This window comes from Mus musculus, chromosome 19 (genome assembly GCF_000001635.26).
Source record: "Mus musculus strain C57BL/6J chromosome 19, GRCm38.p6 C57BL/6J".
Classification (NCBI taxonomy): Eukaryota; Metazoa; Chordata; class Mammalia; order Rodentia; family Muridae; genus Mus; species Mus musculus.
Genome location: NC_000085.6, coordinates 48,632,242 through 48,647,614, shown reverse-complemented (window position 1 = coordinate 48,647,614; position 15,373 = coordinate 48,632,242). Strand labels below are relative to the sequence as shown.

At 41.0% G+C, this 15,373-nt stretch overlaps 1 protein-coding gene across 1 annotated transcript in view; it reads right to left on the bottom strand.

The window, feature by feature from the left end:
- Sorcs3 (sortilin-related VPS10 domain containing receptor 3) overlaps positions 1–15,373 on the bottom strand; it is a 599,481-nt gene that overhangs the window by 157,891 nt on the left and 426,217 nt on the right. Inside the window, exon 6 of the mRNA NM_025696.3 lies at positions 1,768–1,832. Within this exon, the coding sequence (NP_079972.1) occupies positions 1,768–1,832 (65 nt within the window). The remainder of the gene's footprint in view (positions 1–1,767; positions 1,833–15,373) is intronic.

Here is a 15,373-nt window from a genome sequence, read left to right as displayed (position 1 = left end):
CACCTAATTTCTAAATGAGGCAGAAAGCACATTCAGTGTTTCCTAATGTATTCTGTAGATAGAGCAGGTCAAAGCAAGATATTCTTACAAGTTTTATACTTTGCATGGCTTCCATAATGTTCTGCTGCTATTTGGTCATCCAAGAAACCTCTGAGGTGAACGGGAACAGAGAATATTCTGTTCTAGAGGCTACTGCAGCACAGAGATGTCAAGAGTCCTTTTCCACTGTTCTTATAGGCAGCGGTGTACTCTGTTGTGTTTCTATTAGATTGCTTATGTCTGTTTCTAACCTAGAAGATTCTATATATTAGAACAAAATAGATTTTCATCTAAGTTGATTTTATTTTTCCTTTGAAAATATATCCCTATAAATATGTTAAATTCTGGGAAGCTAATTATTATAGTTTTATCAAGGCATTTTCAGATTTTTATGTGTGTGTTATTTATGTGCACCGTATGTGTGGAATGTCCTTACAGGCCAGAAGAAATAATTTGATCCCAAGGAACTGGAGTTACAGAAATTCTGAGCTCTAATATGGGTGCTGGAGATCTAACTCTGGTCCTCTGAAAGAGCACCAGCGCTCATAACCACTCAGCCATCTCTCTCAAGGCGCAAATGTTACCATTCCTATAACAACTGGCTTGACACAAATTCAGCAAGAAATATGCAGCCATACAAGTTACAATGAACTTTGTGTTTGTCTGTCTCGCTCTTTTTCAGGTCCTGTGAATGTGACTATATCTCCTGCGAGTGCATGAGTGTAAACAGCCAGGTCACATACTGACGACAGCATTTTATAACACTCTCTCTTATCCTTAAGTTCTTGAATGCTTTCTGCCTCCTCTTTTATAGTGGGACTTGGGAGTTCCCAAAGCTCCACTTCTTATTGAGGAGTTAATGATAGCTGATAGATGCTCGGGGAAGGGAATAATTCTCTTTGAGGGTGTGGTAGATTGTCCATGCTCCAGTAGGTTGCCACACACACACACACACACACACACACACACACACACACACGTATATATGAGCAGCATCAAATTGACTTAGTGGATTTTAAAAAATTAAAAAATGAAAGCATGAAATTGAGAGGGGGTTTATTAAGAAGAATCTTGCAGTAGCTCAAGAAGGAACAGGCAAGATAGATATGATAATATATTATATATTTACATGAACTTCTCAACAAACAAATTAAGAAACTATCCAAAGGTTATATACTTGAACTCTTGGGGGTCCATCATTAGAAAAGACCCACTTGTTTGCACAGATAATGTAAGTCTTGCCACTGTATCTCCGAGGTCAAGAACAAAGTCTAGCAATATTGTAGGTTATATTTAAGTTGCTGACCAATAGAAAGACAACATTTTTGCAAATAACTAGTATTAATTTTTCCAGGAAGCCTATCCATTGAAAGGATTCATTTGTTAAAGCAAGTGGTCCCTGTGGTTTACCATGCAGACATAAAATGCCTGGGTGAGCTATGGAGGCCAGTGTTTGAATTACACCAAAGATGCTCAGGAAATCACTAACAGGGGCAGCAAAATACATCCCACTTACTCACATCCCCAGAAAATTCATTCCTGGTGGTTCATGTCAATAACTGTCTCCCTTGCGACTGGAAGTCTCTGTCTACACTGGGAAATAGGGATGGATAAGGCAGTAATAGACCTTGAGGTTTTTCATCTTCCCAAGCCATTAAAATGCAAATCAGGGCTGGAGAGAGACCTCAGGCAGATCTCTGGGCATAGTGTGATCTCACCAGCACTCACATCCATCTGCCGTCCTCACTTCCATGTGCACCAGGTCTGCCTCCTTATCCAGTCCAGACACCGACCTGGGGGGAGAAAGGGAGAGACAAGGCTGAGTAAGGCCAAGCACAGGAGACAGCAGAGTGATACACATCTGGGCTTATTCAGCACTCTGAGCTCTCCATCCTGCATTCTGGGGGCTGACACAGTGCATCCATTGGCAGCCTCAGAAGTATGGTTGGTTTTAGAGACTGCCACCTGCAACCTCTGTGATGCAGGACTCGCACAGCTGTGCCAGTGAGCGAGCCTCTTGACAAAACAGAGTTCATGACATGGGATTGTCAGCCTGAATCTCTGTCCTTGAGCTATCCCTGCCACTTAGTGCTTTATAAAAAGATTTTTGTGAGCCTCTCTCCCCACCATCTGTCTTCTTAGTCATGACATTTTCTCCTTTGTCCTAGGAACTGAACGAGAGCTCTGCACATGCTCACTGAGAGGCAGGCCTTCCACCGCTGAGCTGGGTCTTCAACCCAAGACACCTCTAAATATCCATATTATTTCTCTATCCATGTCTTACACATAGAACACTACCTGTTTTTCCTTCCCTGTTCTGTTGGTCTCAAGGTACGTCCTCATCAACTGAGTATGTCGACTCTTCTTTCCTCATTTGTTTACAAACAACAACTGCTTGGGTGCAAACACTCAAAATCTGGTGTCTGGGACAAAAATTCTCCTGGTTACTAGGTTGAGAGAAACCTGAGACTTCCTTGCCAGCATCTTGAAGAGGATAAGCTCAGAGTCTGTACAGAAGACACTCTGCCTATCCTTCTCAAGGCCACCTGGGCAATGGTCTCCTCTCCTGCCTTAGACATCCAGGTAGTGTGAGATGCAGAAATCCAGCCACAAGTGCCAAGAAACACACTAAAATATCCCTGCACCAAAGAGCACAGAGTCAAGGTCTCTAGTACATCCTGATTCACAGGGTTTGTAGGACGTCACCATTACAGATGGCACTTTTAGAAACAGAGCCATTGCTAATGATGCCAGTGACTGTATTCTGTCATAGCTAGGTGGCTTCCTATTTAAAGCATCACAATACTGGTTTTCTGATTTTCCAGGCTTCAGCACATAAGAGAAGCAAGTTAGGAAGCACATTTATTAGAGGACAGATGCCTAGGCAGTAAGAGAAGTAGAAAACATGGCAAACAGACCTAAAACTCAATCTCCACGTCACAGGTCCCTGTGTTTTCCAATAGCACTGAGGTGTAACTGTGTTAGAGATGAATTAGATGCCTGACAGCTACATGAAGTGATGAAGAAAGTGAAAACAGAAGCAGGGGCCTTTATGCCTAGTGTTCTTAGTTAATGCACCAGGGTGGCAAATGGTAGAAGATAGAGAAAATTAAATTACATTTGTTGATTAAAATAAAACAATCATGTCTTAGAAGACCAAACTCCCGTTAGCTAAAACATTTACTTCTGTAAATTACTTCTTTCCCCCCAAAAAGCTAAACAACCAAGGTAGGACTTCAAGGGATATTTTCCCTTATAATTGTTGATACATTTCATTTTGTTTCATTTATCTCATTTGATCCTAACAACAAATCTTGGACCTAAATGCACCATCCTCCATTATTGATTACTTGTCTAGAAGAGAAACTGAGGCATGAAGAGCTTAGTCATTTCAGAGCACATAAGACCCACTCTGAAGTTGCATGATGGCCCGACTTTCCCTTATGGGCCAGTTCCAATGGCCTGTATACCTCTATCCATTCCCATGTTCCTTCTCCCTGGGACAAGTCCACCCATCCTCATCCCTCCAGAAGCCCCCCCCTCTATTCATGAAACAGGTCCTTTTGTGTTCTAGCCAGAATGCTTGCCTCCGGTAGTCCTACGGGCTTAAGAACATCGCCAGTAGAGGTCATAAACTAACAGACACCTGCCTAGATCTGTGAAGCCAAAAATCAATAAGAGTGGGACCACAATGTTGGTGTTTTTAATGTACCCAAAGGACTTGCACAAGTAACCATGCTGTAAAATACATTGGAACAGTCTTACCTGTGACTCCTAGATCCAAATCCTGCGCAAAATGCCAGTGGCTGCTTTTGCCTTAATGTCAACATTAGCTTCAGGGTTCTCAATTTAGCACAATCAATACCTATACTACATAGTTCTCTGTTACGGGGTCTGAATTGTGCATTGCAGACTCGTTGAACAGTTCTACCATCTACATATAGCAGCATCTTTTCAACTGTGACAACGAAAAAGTGATTCTAGATTTTGTGAACCATTTCTTGGTGAGAGACAAAACTACTCGCAGTGGGAAGGCACTGCTGCCACTAGATACACCCAGATGTTCCCTGGACTTTGTACCAGGCCTACTCACAGGTAGCAATCCTAAGTCCTTGCATCTGCATTTCCTCACCTGATTTGAATAGTAATGTTGCTGTGAACTATGGTTACTCTGGAACATGCCATGTCACCGGGAAATTAACAGACACTGAAGAGATGCAGTCAGGTAGATAAGTCAGCCTTAAAGTCCCAAGCCCCATTTCTGAAAACAATGTGTAAACAATATGACAATAAAAAAGACAAAACAAACAAACAAACAACAACAAAGAACAAAACAAGTGAACATGTCGGATAATGTCTGTTGTGGGCAGGGTAGGTGGGAGAGCAAGAGAGGCCTTGGTGGAAATGGGGAAAGGCATAAGATAACACTGACAAATGCTAATGAGTACAGAGAACATCTAGTATCAGGCATTGTGTTTGGTATTCATAAGCATTATCTTAATTAATTGTTGAAATGAGTTTTTAAGGAAAGTACCATTCATCTAATTTTCCTCCATGGTAAAGAGGATAATAAGAGAGATTAACTGATGTGCCTGGAGCCACAGGATGATAACAATTCACAGATCCCGAAAGCACACATGTGGTGGGCACTGTCTTACACGGAAACTCTGGTCTTATTTAATCCTTTGGCCTACTCTATTTGTTTGGAATCAATCCTTTCCTCTATTTAAAGAAGGCCCAATCAGGCAATGAGAGCTTAAGGCACTTGCCTCCAGTTATGTAGCTACGAAGCAGCAAGTGTGGGACTGAGGCCAGGTAGGTGAGTTTGAGCCAGGGCTTAGCTTCTCCCGTGGACTGCTGCATCTACATAAGGGAGACTAGGATCTGAGCCCAGCCACTTTGTTTAGTTAAGGTTCTAGCCAACAATATTCCTGCTCCCATATATAAATTCTACATAAAGTAGCATTGTAGGAATATCCTGTATGAGTCTAGAAACCTTTTGTTTCTTGACCACTCAGATGGGGAGTAACTCATACTGGTGGTATTCCATATGAAAAGAATGTTAGAAAGAAGTTAAAGAGCAAGAAGGTCAATGTAGATGATACAGGAATAGAGTGGAGATTTTTGAAGTAAGAGATGAAAGAGTTGATGGAAGGCATATTTGTAAGTTTTCCTGACTCTTGATGTCTGAGGATGCAGAGGTCTTCAATAGATAAGAGGAGCTTCAATGATGTGATGGGCAATGGGAGATGGATGAGAGGCATGCCTACGCAGATATGGCAATCAGGTAAACAGAGGATGCTGGGATTTCTGCTACCACCAGCATCCAAATCCCTTGACCATCTGGGACTCACATCAGGACAGAGCATGCCACCAGGCCAGGGCCAATATCCAGAATAGAACAGGCCACAAGAAAATGACATTCTGCCCTTTATGTCACATAACAAGAAAAGCAGCTTGAAGGAAGATTTCAACTTATAGTTTCAATCTGCTGAAACTGCTCCATAGCCACACACCTACAAAACAGAGCATCATGCTGAAAGAAACATAGTAGAGACATTCTTAGCTCTTAGGGCCTAGGAAACAGAGATGGAGAGAAAGGGTCTGAAAATAAACCAACCCAAAGCATGTCCTAGGCGAGCTTCTTTCTCCAACAAGGCTCCAACATCTTAGTAATCTATCCAACTATCAATTCTTTAATCACCAATTAAACACCCATCGGCAGTCAACTAAGTCTTCAACTCAGGAGCCTGCAGAGATCCTTTTTAGGAATGATCCAAATTAAACTATACTCCCTGTCAGTAGCGACTGCACCAGGGCAAAGATATAAGCATCTCACTGAAACTGCATGGAAGAAAACTCTTAGCACATCTCTCCAGAGCATCAGGTGATAAACCTAAACTGTGCCAGACACATGATTGCTCTTATACTATAAGCAAGCCATCAACAGTAACTGTGTTTAACTATGCCATAGTTCTGGCTTTAATTAAGACACTTTAAAACAAAATTCCATGCAACAAAAGAGAATTAGGATATTACAGTCATATACAATCTGTGAGAAAAAAAAAAAAACAACTCTATGAGGAGTTTTCAATTCTTTAACCATGAATTCTGCTAAGGGGCTCAACTGAAACATAACATGCACAACTGGATATAATTAATTTTTTTGACTACTCATCAGTCTTCATTAAGAAGGGTTCGTGGCTTTGTTGCCAACACCCTAGAACACTATGCATCTATGTGATATAAAATAGGATCACTACACTAGCTTCCGAGAGTCACAGATTACATTGACTAAGCAGTAAATACTGATATGGCTGGTGGTACATGGAAAGTATTCCATGTTAGCTATTGTTCTTTTATGTGAAGAACAAAATGAGCTAACCTGCCCTCTAGCCTGCTGTTTTATTTTCTCCCTTTTCCCCAGTCTTACATTTGCTGACTGCCTAATTATGGGTCTTCTAGGCAGCAGATAAAAAAAAGAATCCTTCCACCAGGTGTTCAGTTGAGTCAAGCCCTCCCTGTTTATATTCCTTATCTGATCACAAATTGTTGGAAAATGACTTTTGATGAGAATTCCTTTAATAATAAAATGGTATTGTTCGCCTTGGGTTAAAAGACCGTTGCAATAGGTTGAAATCACCTTTGTATCCCTATCAGACATGTTCATTGACCTCAGAGTTTACTGTTGAATAATCCATCAGGGTATGCAATCACTGTGCTTGTCACAGGGAAAAATCATCAGTAAATATTTGTTGAGTGGCTGATTAAAACAATTTCAGTCAGACAACCTCCATCAGACCCTGCCTTAAGCATCCTTTAGTCGCTAGACAAACTCATTGCAGACAAACCAGCGCTTGCTCTCCACGCTCCAGGGATTTGTTCACCTCACATTGCTCACTTTATTCTAAGAAAGGGAAGATTTCAAAACACAAAAACAAAAACCTGAGACAGAGCTGCACAATGTGTGTGGCAGTTTCTTTTTAGAGGTCCTTGTCATTAATCTGATAACAATTGATGAGTCCAACGATAGCATTGAAAGTCACGTGGAACACTGAAAGGAATGATGGTGATTATTCTCCCAAATTAGAAGCCTTTTCAAGTCATGATAAAAGACCAAGGACACAGGAACAAGAGGATCCAGGGAGTCACAGCAAACCTCCAGGGAAGACACAAAACTCAGCCCCTAGAAGCTCCACTCAGACACCACTGATCGAAGACTGGCAAGGAGGTCATAAGCTGCCAGTTTAATTTTAGCAGCAGCACCTTCTGTGAGAACAGCCTTCACGTCCACTCCCATAAAGTAGGTCAGACAGGAACATCTCAGGATCCATGACAGCTCACCTCGACAGGACAGTCCCCGGGAGAGCTGGACACAGCAACCTTTGAAAGATCTCCGTCTAATCCAGCCCCTTCATTTCACAGATCAGAAATCAGCCTTTGTAAGCATCCAGAGACACAGTGAGTTTGGGTCGAGTGGCCCTAGATTACAATTTGGAACTCTAGTCCTAGCCTCTTCATAGCACACTTGGCTGTCAGGAAGGAGTGGTGGGGCCAAGAGACTGGACTTTTTTTTCTGTCTGTGAAGGTATGAATTGCAAAGCACAGATTTCCCAAGGAATCACAGAAATGAACATTTGGAGGGGGGTAGGGTAGAAACCGAAGCCAAAATACCAATAAGGTCAGAATATCCATGCTTTACTGACTAATCACTTAGACATTTAAATTACAAAATATTTCATAAATAGTATTTAACTGATAAACTAGAATTGCACACATGAACAGGGGTCAATATAATGTTTTGACATGTGTGCACAATGTACAATTATTTAAATTAAATTAATTATCATATGTATAAATACATCCACCCATCCCACACACACATTTTTTTTCCCTTTGTGATCAGACATTTGAAACTATCTCCTGTTTTGTAATGTATATTATTAGAGAGTTGTCACCTAACAGGCCCGAGTTTATCTCTCAAATGCACACCACCGCTTCCTCCCCGAAGCTCTCTAGGTGGAATACAAATTGTACAATATGCTCCATAGTTGCCTTTATGGCTTATCTCAGTGCCTACTTCTCATGGAAGCTCTTTGCATTGACTTTATATTAGAATTTCCTAGGGGAACTGTGTGAAAAATGTTAAACACCAAAGCACAGGCCCTACCCTGGGGATTCTGGCTTAGTTAAACTAGTGCAGTAGCCTTCCCTTCCTGAATGTCACAGCAATGGTAGCAATATAATGCACTGGTGTTCTGAACATTAAAACAGGGTGCTTATGTATATCTAGCATTTCTGACCCAGGTGATTAAGACAAGGTCTAAGAAATGTTCATTCTCAGGAAGTGCATAGAAATTGTAATGATGGAGTGAGGAGTTATCCTTTGAGGGGCACTGATCTGGGGTAACACAAGAGGCAGGAGATTGGTCTATGAACCCTAAGAGTTAAGAACTACCCAATTAGAGGCCAAAACTCAGTTTCGAGTTGTGAAGGTCTCTTCCTTCCATGTATCAGTGATGCAGGTAAGAGCATCCATTCTGTTGTTAACCATTCTGAGGTCACTGTGGGATCACGGACACTGCACCTCATCTTCTCCATGTCTCAGGTGTTTAACAATTGGGAGATGATGACGATGACGATGATGATGATGATGGGATAGAGCAATGGCCCAGTTGTTAAAGTGCCCCACACCACCTGCTTAAGCATAGTATGATCCCCCAGAATCAGTGTAAAGAAAATCTGGATGTGGTGACATATGCTTGCAATCCCAGTGCTGGGAAGGGAGGGACAGGTAGATTTTGGGGCTCACTAGACTGCCAGTCTCCACTAATCCTGTTTCCAAACCCAAATGAACAAGAAGAGACAAACAGGGTGGGCCACTCACAAGGAATAACCCAAGGTATCGCTCTCACCTCTGTAGACTACACACATATGCCCACACCTACACATGCACCTACACCCACAGGAGCACCCTACCACCACACATGAATAAAAACAATACGTTTATGTAAAATATATCTGTATAATACTCAGAAGAGGGAGGCATGCAACACTGCCTTTCACTGTGCAGTGCTCACTGTGAAAGTGTTTGTGTCATAGCAATTGCAATTAATAGATTAATGGGCCAGGACATCTACAGTTTAAAACATGTTATCACAATCTTTAAACAGACTTAGAGATCAAAAATGCAATTTTCCTTGTTTTTTTTTTGTTGTTTGTTTGTTTGTTTGTTTGATCCCAGATGGGCAATGGAGATTCTCAAAAGTGTAAAGATTCATCAATTGATAAGATATGAAATTCAGAAGGATCCCTGGGTTCAAACACAATCTTACTTCACTGACAGTTTGGTGCACCTCTTGTTTTTCTTCTTCATCATACTCTCTTTAAAGACAGCCTCTACATCTGATTAAATGGAGTTTTTCACTAGTACACAACAGCATATCTTGTTCTGCATTTACAAGTATCTACTGAGTGGATGAATAGACATGAAGAATAACAGCCTACAGTATGTTTCAAATAAAAGTTGAAAGCAATTCTGTAACACAACAGATTCCATTCATTTAATTAATCTCTAAACAATTAAGAGGCTAAAGCCTTCATTTCATGTCAATATATTGCTATTCCCCCCATTTATAACCAAAGCAATAGTGGGTCAGTGACTCGCTTGACAAATGTGATCATGCTGATGAAATGTCAGGGCTGTAACACCTCAGGGGGCTCCTGCAGCTGCTGGGACCATGGCTCCTCCAGTGGACACTTTGAGGTTACAACTGATCACCTGCCTTATGGGTGATCCTCACACCCACATTTGTATAATATCCATCTGCCCTCCCTCTACTCCAAAGAAATGGGGGCTAGAATTACTGGCAGGCTACAGCCAACAGTTTCTCTCCCTAGACTTTGGGATTAGATTGGCAGACTACAACAATGCGACAGGACACTTAGAGAAATTTGTATTGCAAATTTTAAATTAGAAAAGAAGTTATCTTTTTCCTAATTTCTTTAAATTAGGAGAAAAGGGGAGTACTCTATGTTTTTCTGTATTTCATAAATAGGGATTGTTCTGGGTTCTAACTGCATTTCATATCTTGAATACTAATCTCTCTCTCTCTCTCTCTCTCTCTCTCTGTCTCTCTCTCCTTCCCTCCATCCCTACTTCCCTGCCTCCCTCCCTTTGTTTCCAATCTCCTTTCTCCCTCCCTCCATACTGTGGCCTCTCTCACTTCTTGCCTTGCAGCCAAGGATCCAGTAAGAACACATCTCTTATGAAGTCGTTCAGTGTTTCTCCAAGGCCTTCCCATGACCCTTGGGTAGCTATCTACTGTTCCTTCAACCTTCTGCTTCCTGGTCAAGGAATGCCCAACAGATCTGTGTTTCTGTATTTTCCAAATGTTGGGCTGCAGCTCATTAGTATCTGAAATATACTAAACTGGAATTAAATCTCAATTATTGATTTCAGGTCCTTTGGGTAAAAGCCCAAGACTGATAGATCTGGGTCACAGATTTATTTGGTTATGTTGTTGTTTGGTATTTTGAGTTTTGTTCTTTCTTTTTTTTTAAACCTCCATATAGATAGATGTTAGACTAGTTTACAATATACTATCTAGGTATATAAAGCCCTCCTTTACCTACATCCACACCAACAATTTCTGTTTTTTGATTCTTAATGCCTGACATACTGACAGAAGATGTAAACTCAATATAGTTTTCTGATACCTAGAGACTCTGAATGTTTTTATCAGATATGATTACACACCAATATTATTGTAACTATATTCACAAGAGCAAAGTTATGAGACCAACTTAGGTACTAATAGAAGAATGGGTAAGAAGAGTGTGGAAATCTTGGGCCATTAAAGAGGGAAGTTCTATGGTTTATGGTAAAGGGAATGTAACTGGACCCAAACATTAAGAAAATTCAGCCAGTCTTAGAAAAATAGGAAAATAATACTCTCTCATTTGTGATTCCTATGTTTAATTTAGAGACACACAATCATATATGCATATAATATGCATCATGTGATGTATATTATATATATGATGTAGTATATATAATTGTATGTGTGTTACATGAAAATATAAGTAAAAATATGTGAGGTAACAAAAGAGACAGAAAAGAGGAAGAAAAGAAAATGGAGGGTAGGAGAGACTGGTTGAGGGATGTGTGTCTGATATGCAATATATATATATACCTTTAAGAAAAAAAATTAAGGCTGAAAAGATGGCTCAGCCATTAAGGGTTAGGCTTACAACCAAAAATATTTGAAAAAAAGTTAAATAACTAAATTTTTCATAAGATAAAAGATTGAAATAAAAGTATCACTTATATACCATGGAAATCTCATTTAAAAGGGCTAATTATTTTTATTAACCATTTGTCTAAGGTTCTAAGAAGTCAAAGGTTTATTTTGGGCTAAAAATATAATGTAAATCATATAAGAGAAGGAGTTAGAAAAAATAATCATGGTCTAATTAAATAAATTAACATCTTTTCAAGTTCTAGAGGTTTAGAAAGAAATCCTTCAGCCTAGTGAAGTACATTCAGGACAGATCACACACACACACACACATACACACACACACATCGAGAGGCCATTTCCAAAGACAAGCAAGCTCATCTCTGCTGAACTGCAGTGAACCAGAAGCAGAGACATGATATAGGCACCCTATTGTTAGAAACTCAGTCTTGGTTCATGTCGCTCAGGACTGGCTATGCAGTAACAAATCTATAAGAACTTGCCTATGGACTACTGAAACACTTAGTTATTAGAAGACTAGCCAGCATGCTTTTAACTGAATACCTACTAAGGATAAGCACTCAGTGTGGCTCAGATGATACATCTATGTACCCATAGGGTAGGTACAATCTAAGTGACTCCTGTGAGTAGTTTCATATTTCCCAGTAAAACTGTGTTACATGGCACAATCTACAAAGACCTGTGGTTCACAGACAACCTGATCATTCATTACACAGATCCCTTTCAATTACATAGGCCAAAACCATTGCAACATTCCCTGACCTTAGCAAGGAACAGGTGGAATCTTTGTTTCTGGCCCTCGGAGTGTCCTGTCTCCAATCTCTTAATCGAACTCCTGAGCACGTCCTGTTTCTTTATAAGGTGTTTATGGAGTACCACATTAGGAGAATGTTGAGAGAGAAAAGTAGACTGGGGGGTGTCAGACAAGAGTAGGGATTTGGAGTTAAAATGTGTGAGATTAGGAAGAACACAGGAGGCATGTGATCTAAGGCACTAAGTGGGGAAATGGTGTGCTAAATAAGGGTATCTGGGAAGAAAGCACAAGAAGTCACTCCAGAAACAAAATAACAATTATCTTGGATAAACTGCAGCCACTGTGCCAGAAATTTAGGAAAATATATTTTTATTTTTAATTATTTTTTTTTACTACAGTTGCCTAGCTAGCAAATTTTAAGTACATATCCATATATAGACATGTATGCAAATACATGCAGGCTTAGTTTATGGGATGTGCAATTAAAATACATAAAAAATTACTACAACTTGCAGCCTGTGTGACTCCTAAGCAGCAATAACTTGTGGATGTTCTGAATGGAATGACGTCATTTATCATGCAGCCCTCCCTGCCTAGTACTTAGTCAATGCCCACAACCACTTACCTGGGTGAGCCAAAGAGCAAGAACAAACACAAACTCGGGAGTAAGCCAGTGTCCACTAAAATGTCTCGAACTCTTCCAATCAAGACTAAGGGAGAGATTTACATGGGCAATGTTGTCTGAATTTGGATGGAGAAGAGATACCTTTCTGTGATCCCCGTCACCACAATCCAGCCTTCCTTCAAGGTAGATCACATCACCTGAACAATCTGTCCCTCTTATATTCAGCTATTGGGTACCTGCATTGATGCAATACCAAAGAAGAGGACTAGGGATAAAGGATGTCAAGAAGAGATACAGTAGCTTCCAGATGTATAGAAGCTCTCACTGGTATAGGAAATGGCACAAAGGGATCACATACCATTTGAAAATTATGACATGCACCTCAACATGTGTCAATACTGTTGGGGTACCACAAAGGGTTAGCTCTTCAGAAGTCAGTTACAGATATGTTCAAAGAGTCAGAAAGTACAAGTTGGCAGAGACCAAGGATCCTTTCCATACTTTGTCTCTGAAGTCTATAATCTCACAGCTCAGGAGGAATGAGGCCTAGAGGGTCTCAATCTTCGCACTGCCATTCTTTATGCCTGTTTGCTGAAGATTCTCCCACTCTGGTCTCATCCCTGCCTTCATCAACTGAATGCATTAGAGAAGAGAGACCTCCTGTTGCTGAGAACTGGAAGTCTCACTCACCATCAGAAGGGTGTGTACCCATCACTTCATCAAGGACCAGAAGACATAAAACAGGACCTGGATGGATAAAGGAGTTGCTGACAGGTGACATCAGTACTTGGTTGTTTGCAGATCACAACCACATCCTTGTCTAATTTCCCACAAACATTGTCATTCCTGTTCCATAGATGTGTTCACACAGGAAGCCAAGTCCCTGCAGATTCTTCAGTGGGTTAACACAGAGCTGAAGCTCGTACCAGGCTCCAGGGACTAACTCCACTACCCTCAGGGCTGAGCATTTGAGGCTGCCTCTCAGATAAACCACAAGGCCACATGTAATTAGAGCCAAGATTATGTGGTACCGGCTGGAAGTGCAGAAAGTACTCAGAGAGTTAATTAAAAAGGCAAAGGGCATTAAGGAGACAGCTTGGGAGGGTGGGGAGGACAGTTTGTGGAAGTTCTACAGAAGAAAGAGCAAAGAACCAGGTGTATTTATAGACTAATAATGTGCAAAGGGGGGAAAATGTGTCGCCTTGGGCAATTCTCATCAAGTTAATGGATGTTGCCAATTACTGTGGTAACATTTGTAATTGTATCTCAGCTCTAGAGAGAATAAAACCAGAATTTCACAGTCTTTGCCTCAGGACTCTTAGGAGGCTATGTTCTGGTGCAATATAATGGTGTAGACGTACTAGCCCGGTGTCTACACTGACAGAATCCTTACAGCTGTCTCAGGTTAAGACTGAGGCTGATTTTAGAAAGGACGTCTACCACACATGAGTCCATTTATATAAACGTGTCTAGATGACATCAGACAACTGTATTAGGGAGCAGAGCTTGTAACCACAGGGGCGCCCATAAAGAAGATAGTAGACGTTGCTCCACACCCTGTGACAATTCAATATTTCTTCCAGTATCTTATGAGTCACCCCATGACCAAATGATACCTTTCTTGGCCATCCTATTTAGTGCCTTCTGTAACTGATTTGATTAGTTAAGGGATGCCCCCTCCACTGTAGATTGAAGAAAAGAGGTTGCTGGATGTGCCCACCTTGATAATATCAACTTTTGCTAACAATAGTGGCATTCAGTTCTATTTTGGAGCAAAGATTCAACATTCCAACAAGGGATGTGCAGTTTTGTGTATATTTTACCAACAAGGGGCTAAAGACTGAAACAAGGTCATGACTTGTCTAGGTCCCCATCACTGATAAATGATGGCACCGGATTCAAACCCAGAACAGACAGATATAGCTTCGTAGCTCATCCTATGGAGCATTTGCAGAATGACAGTCCTTTTCAGGAAAGGAGGAGGGAGGAGAGTGTCAATCAGCCATTCTGTGCCAGCATCCCATTCCCCTTGTAGCATCTACCACTAACAAGGACTGTATGGAGGAGGCATCTCCAGCCCACAAACTGGAAATGCAGGAACAGCTATGCTTTAACGAAGAGATTAAGTGACCCGTTTAGTATTCCGTGGGTCACAAATCGAAGAGGAAGAATTCAAATAACGTTGATTTAACTTCACTTCTTTTGACTTCATGGCTGCTCAGAGGTACACTTCTAATTTACACTAAACCCAGAAAGTACACTGGGGAAAAGAAAATAAAGCTACATTCTTCTTTGACGTCACACACGATTCCTTTGAGGACAACACGGAATCACCGAGGCAAAATGGATTGTTCGATCGTACTTTCCTCCATACTAAACTCCATTCATCTCCCAATGTAGCCATCTCTCTGATTTCTGTATCAAGGGGTCTCACCTCGTCCCTCCACCTCTTGCACAGGACCTGAATAGGTTTGTTCTTGCTGTCTAGCCTCATGGGCCACATAATCAACCATCCAGAGCCTGTAGAAGTACCTAGCCTATTAGCCAATGGGACCCAAAGACTAACAATTGAAATAATAAAGAGATCTTCTTTTGTAACAAGCTAAGACAGTTTGGGAGGAAAGGCCCAGCAAGCCACTGGTAAGCCGCTATACCAACTAAGCATCATATCCTACTCATTGGACGCCATTTTCT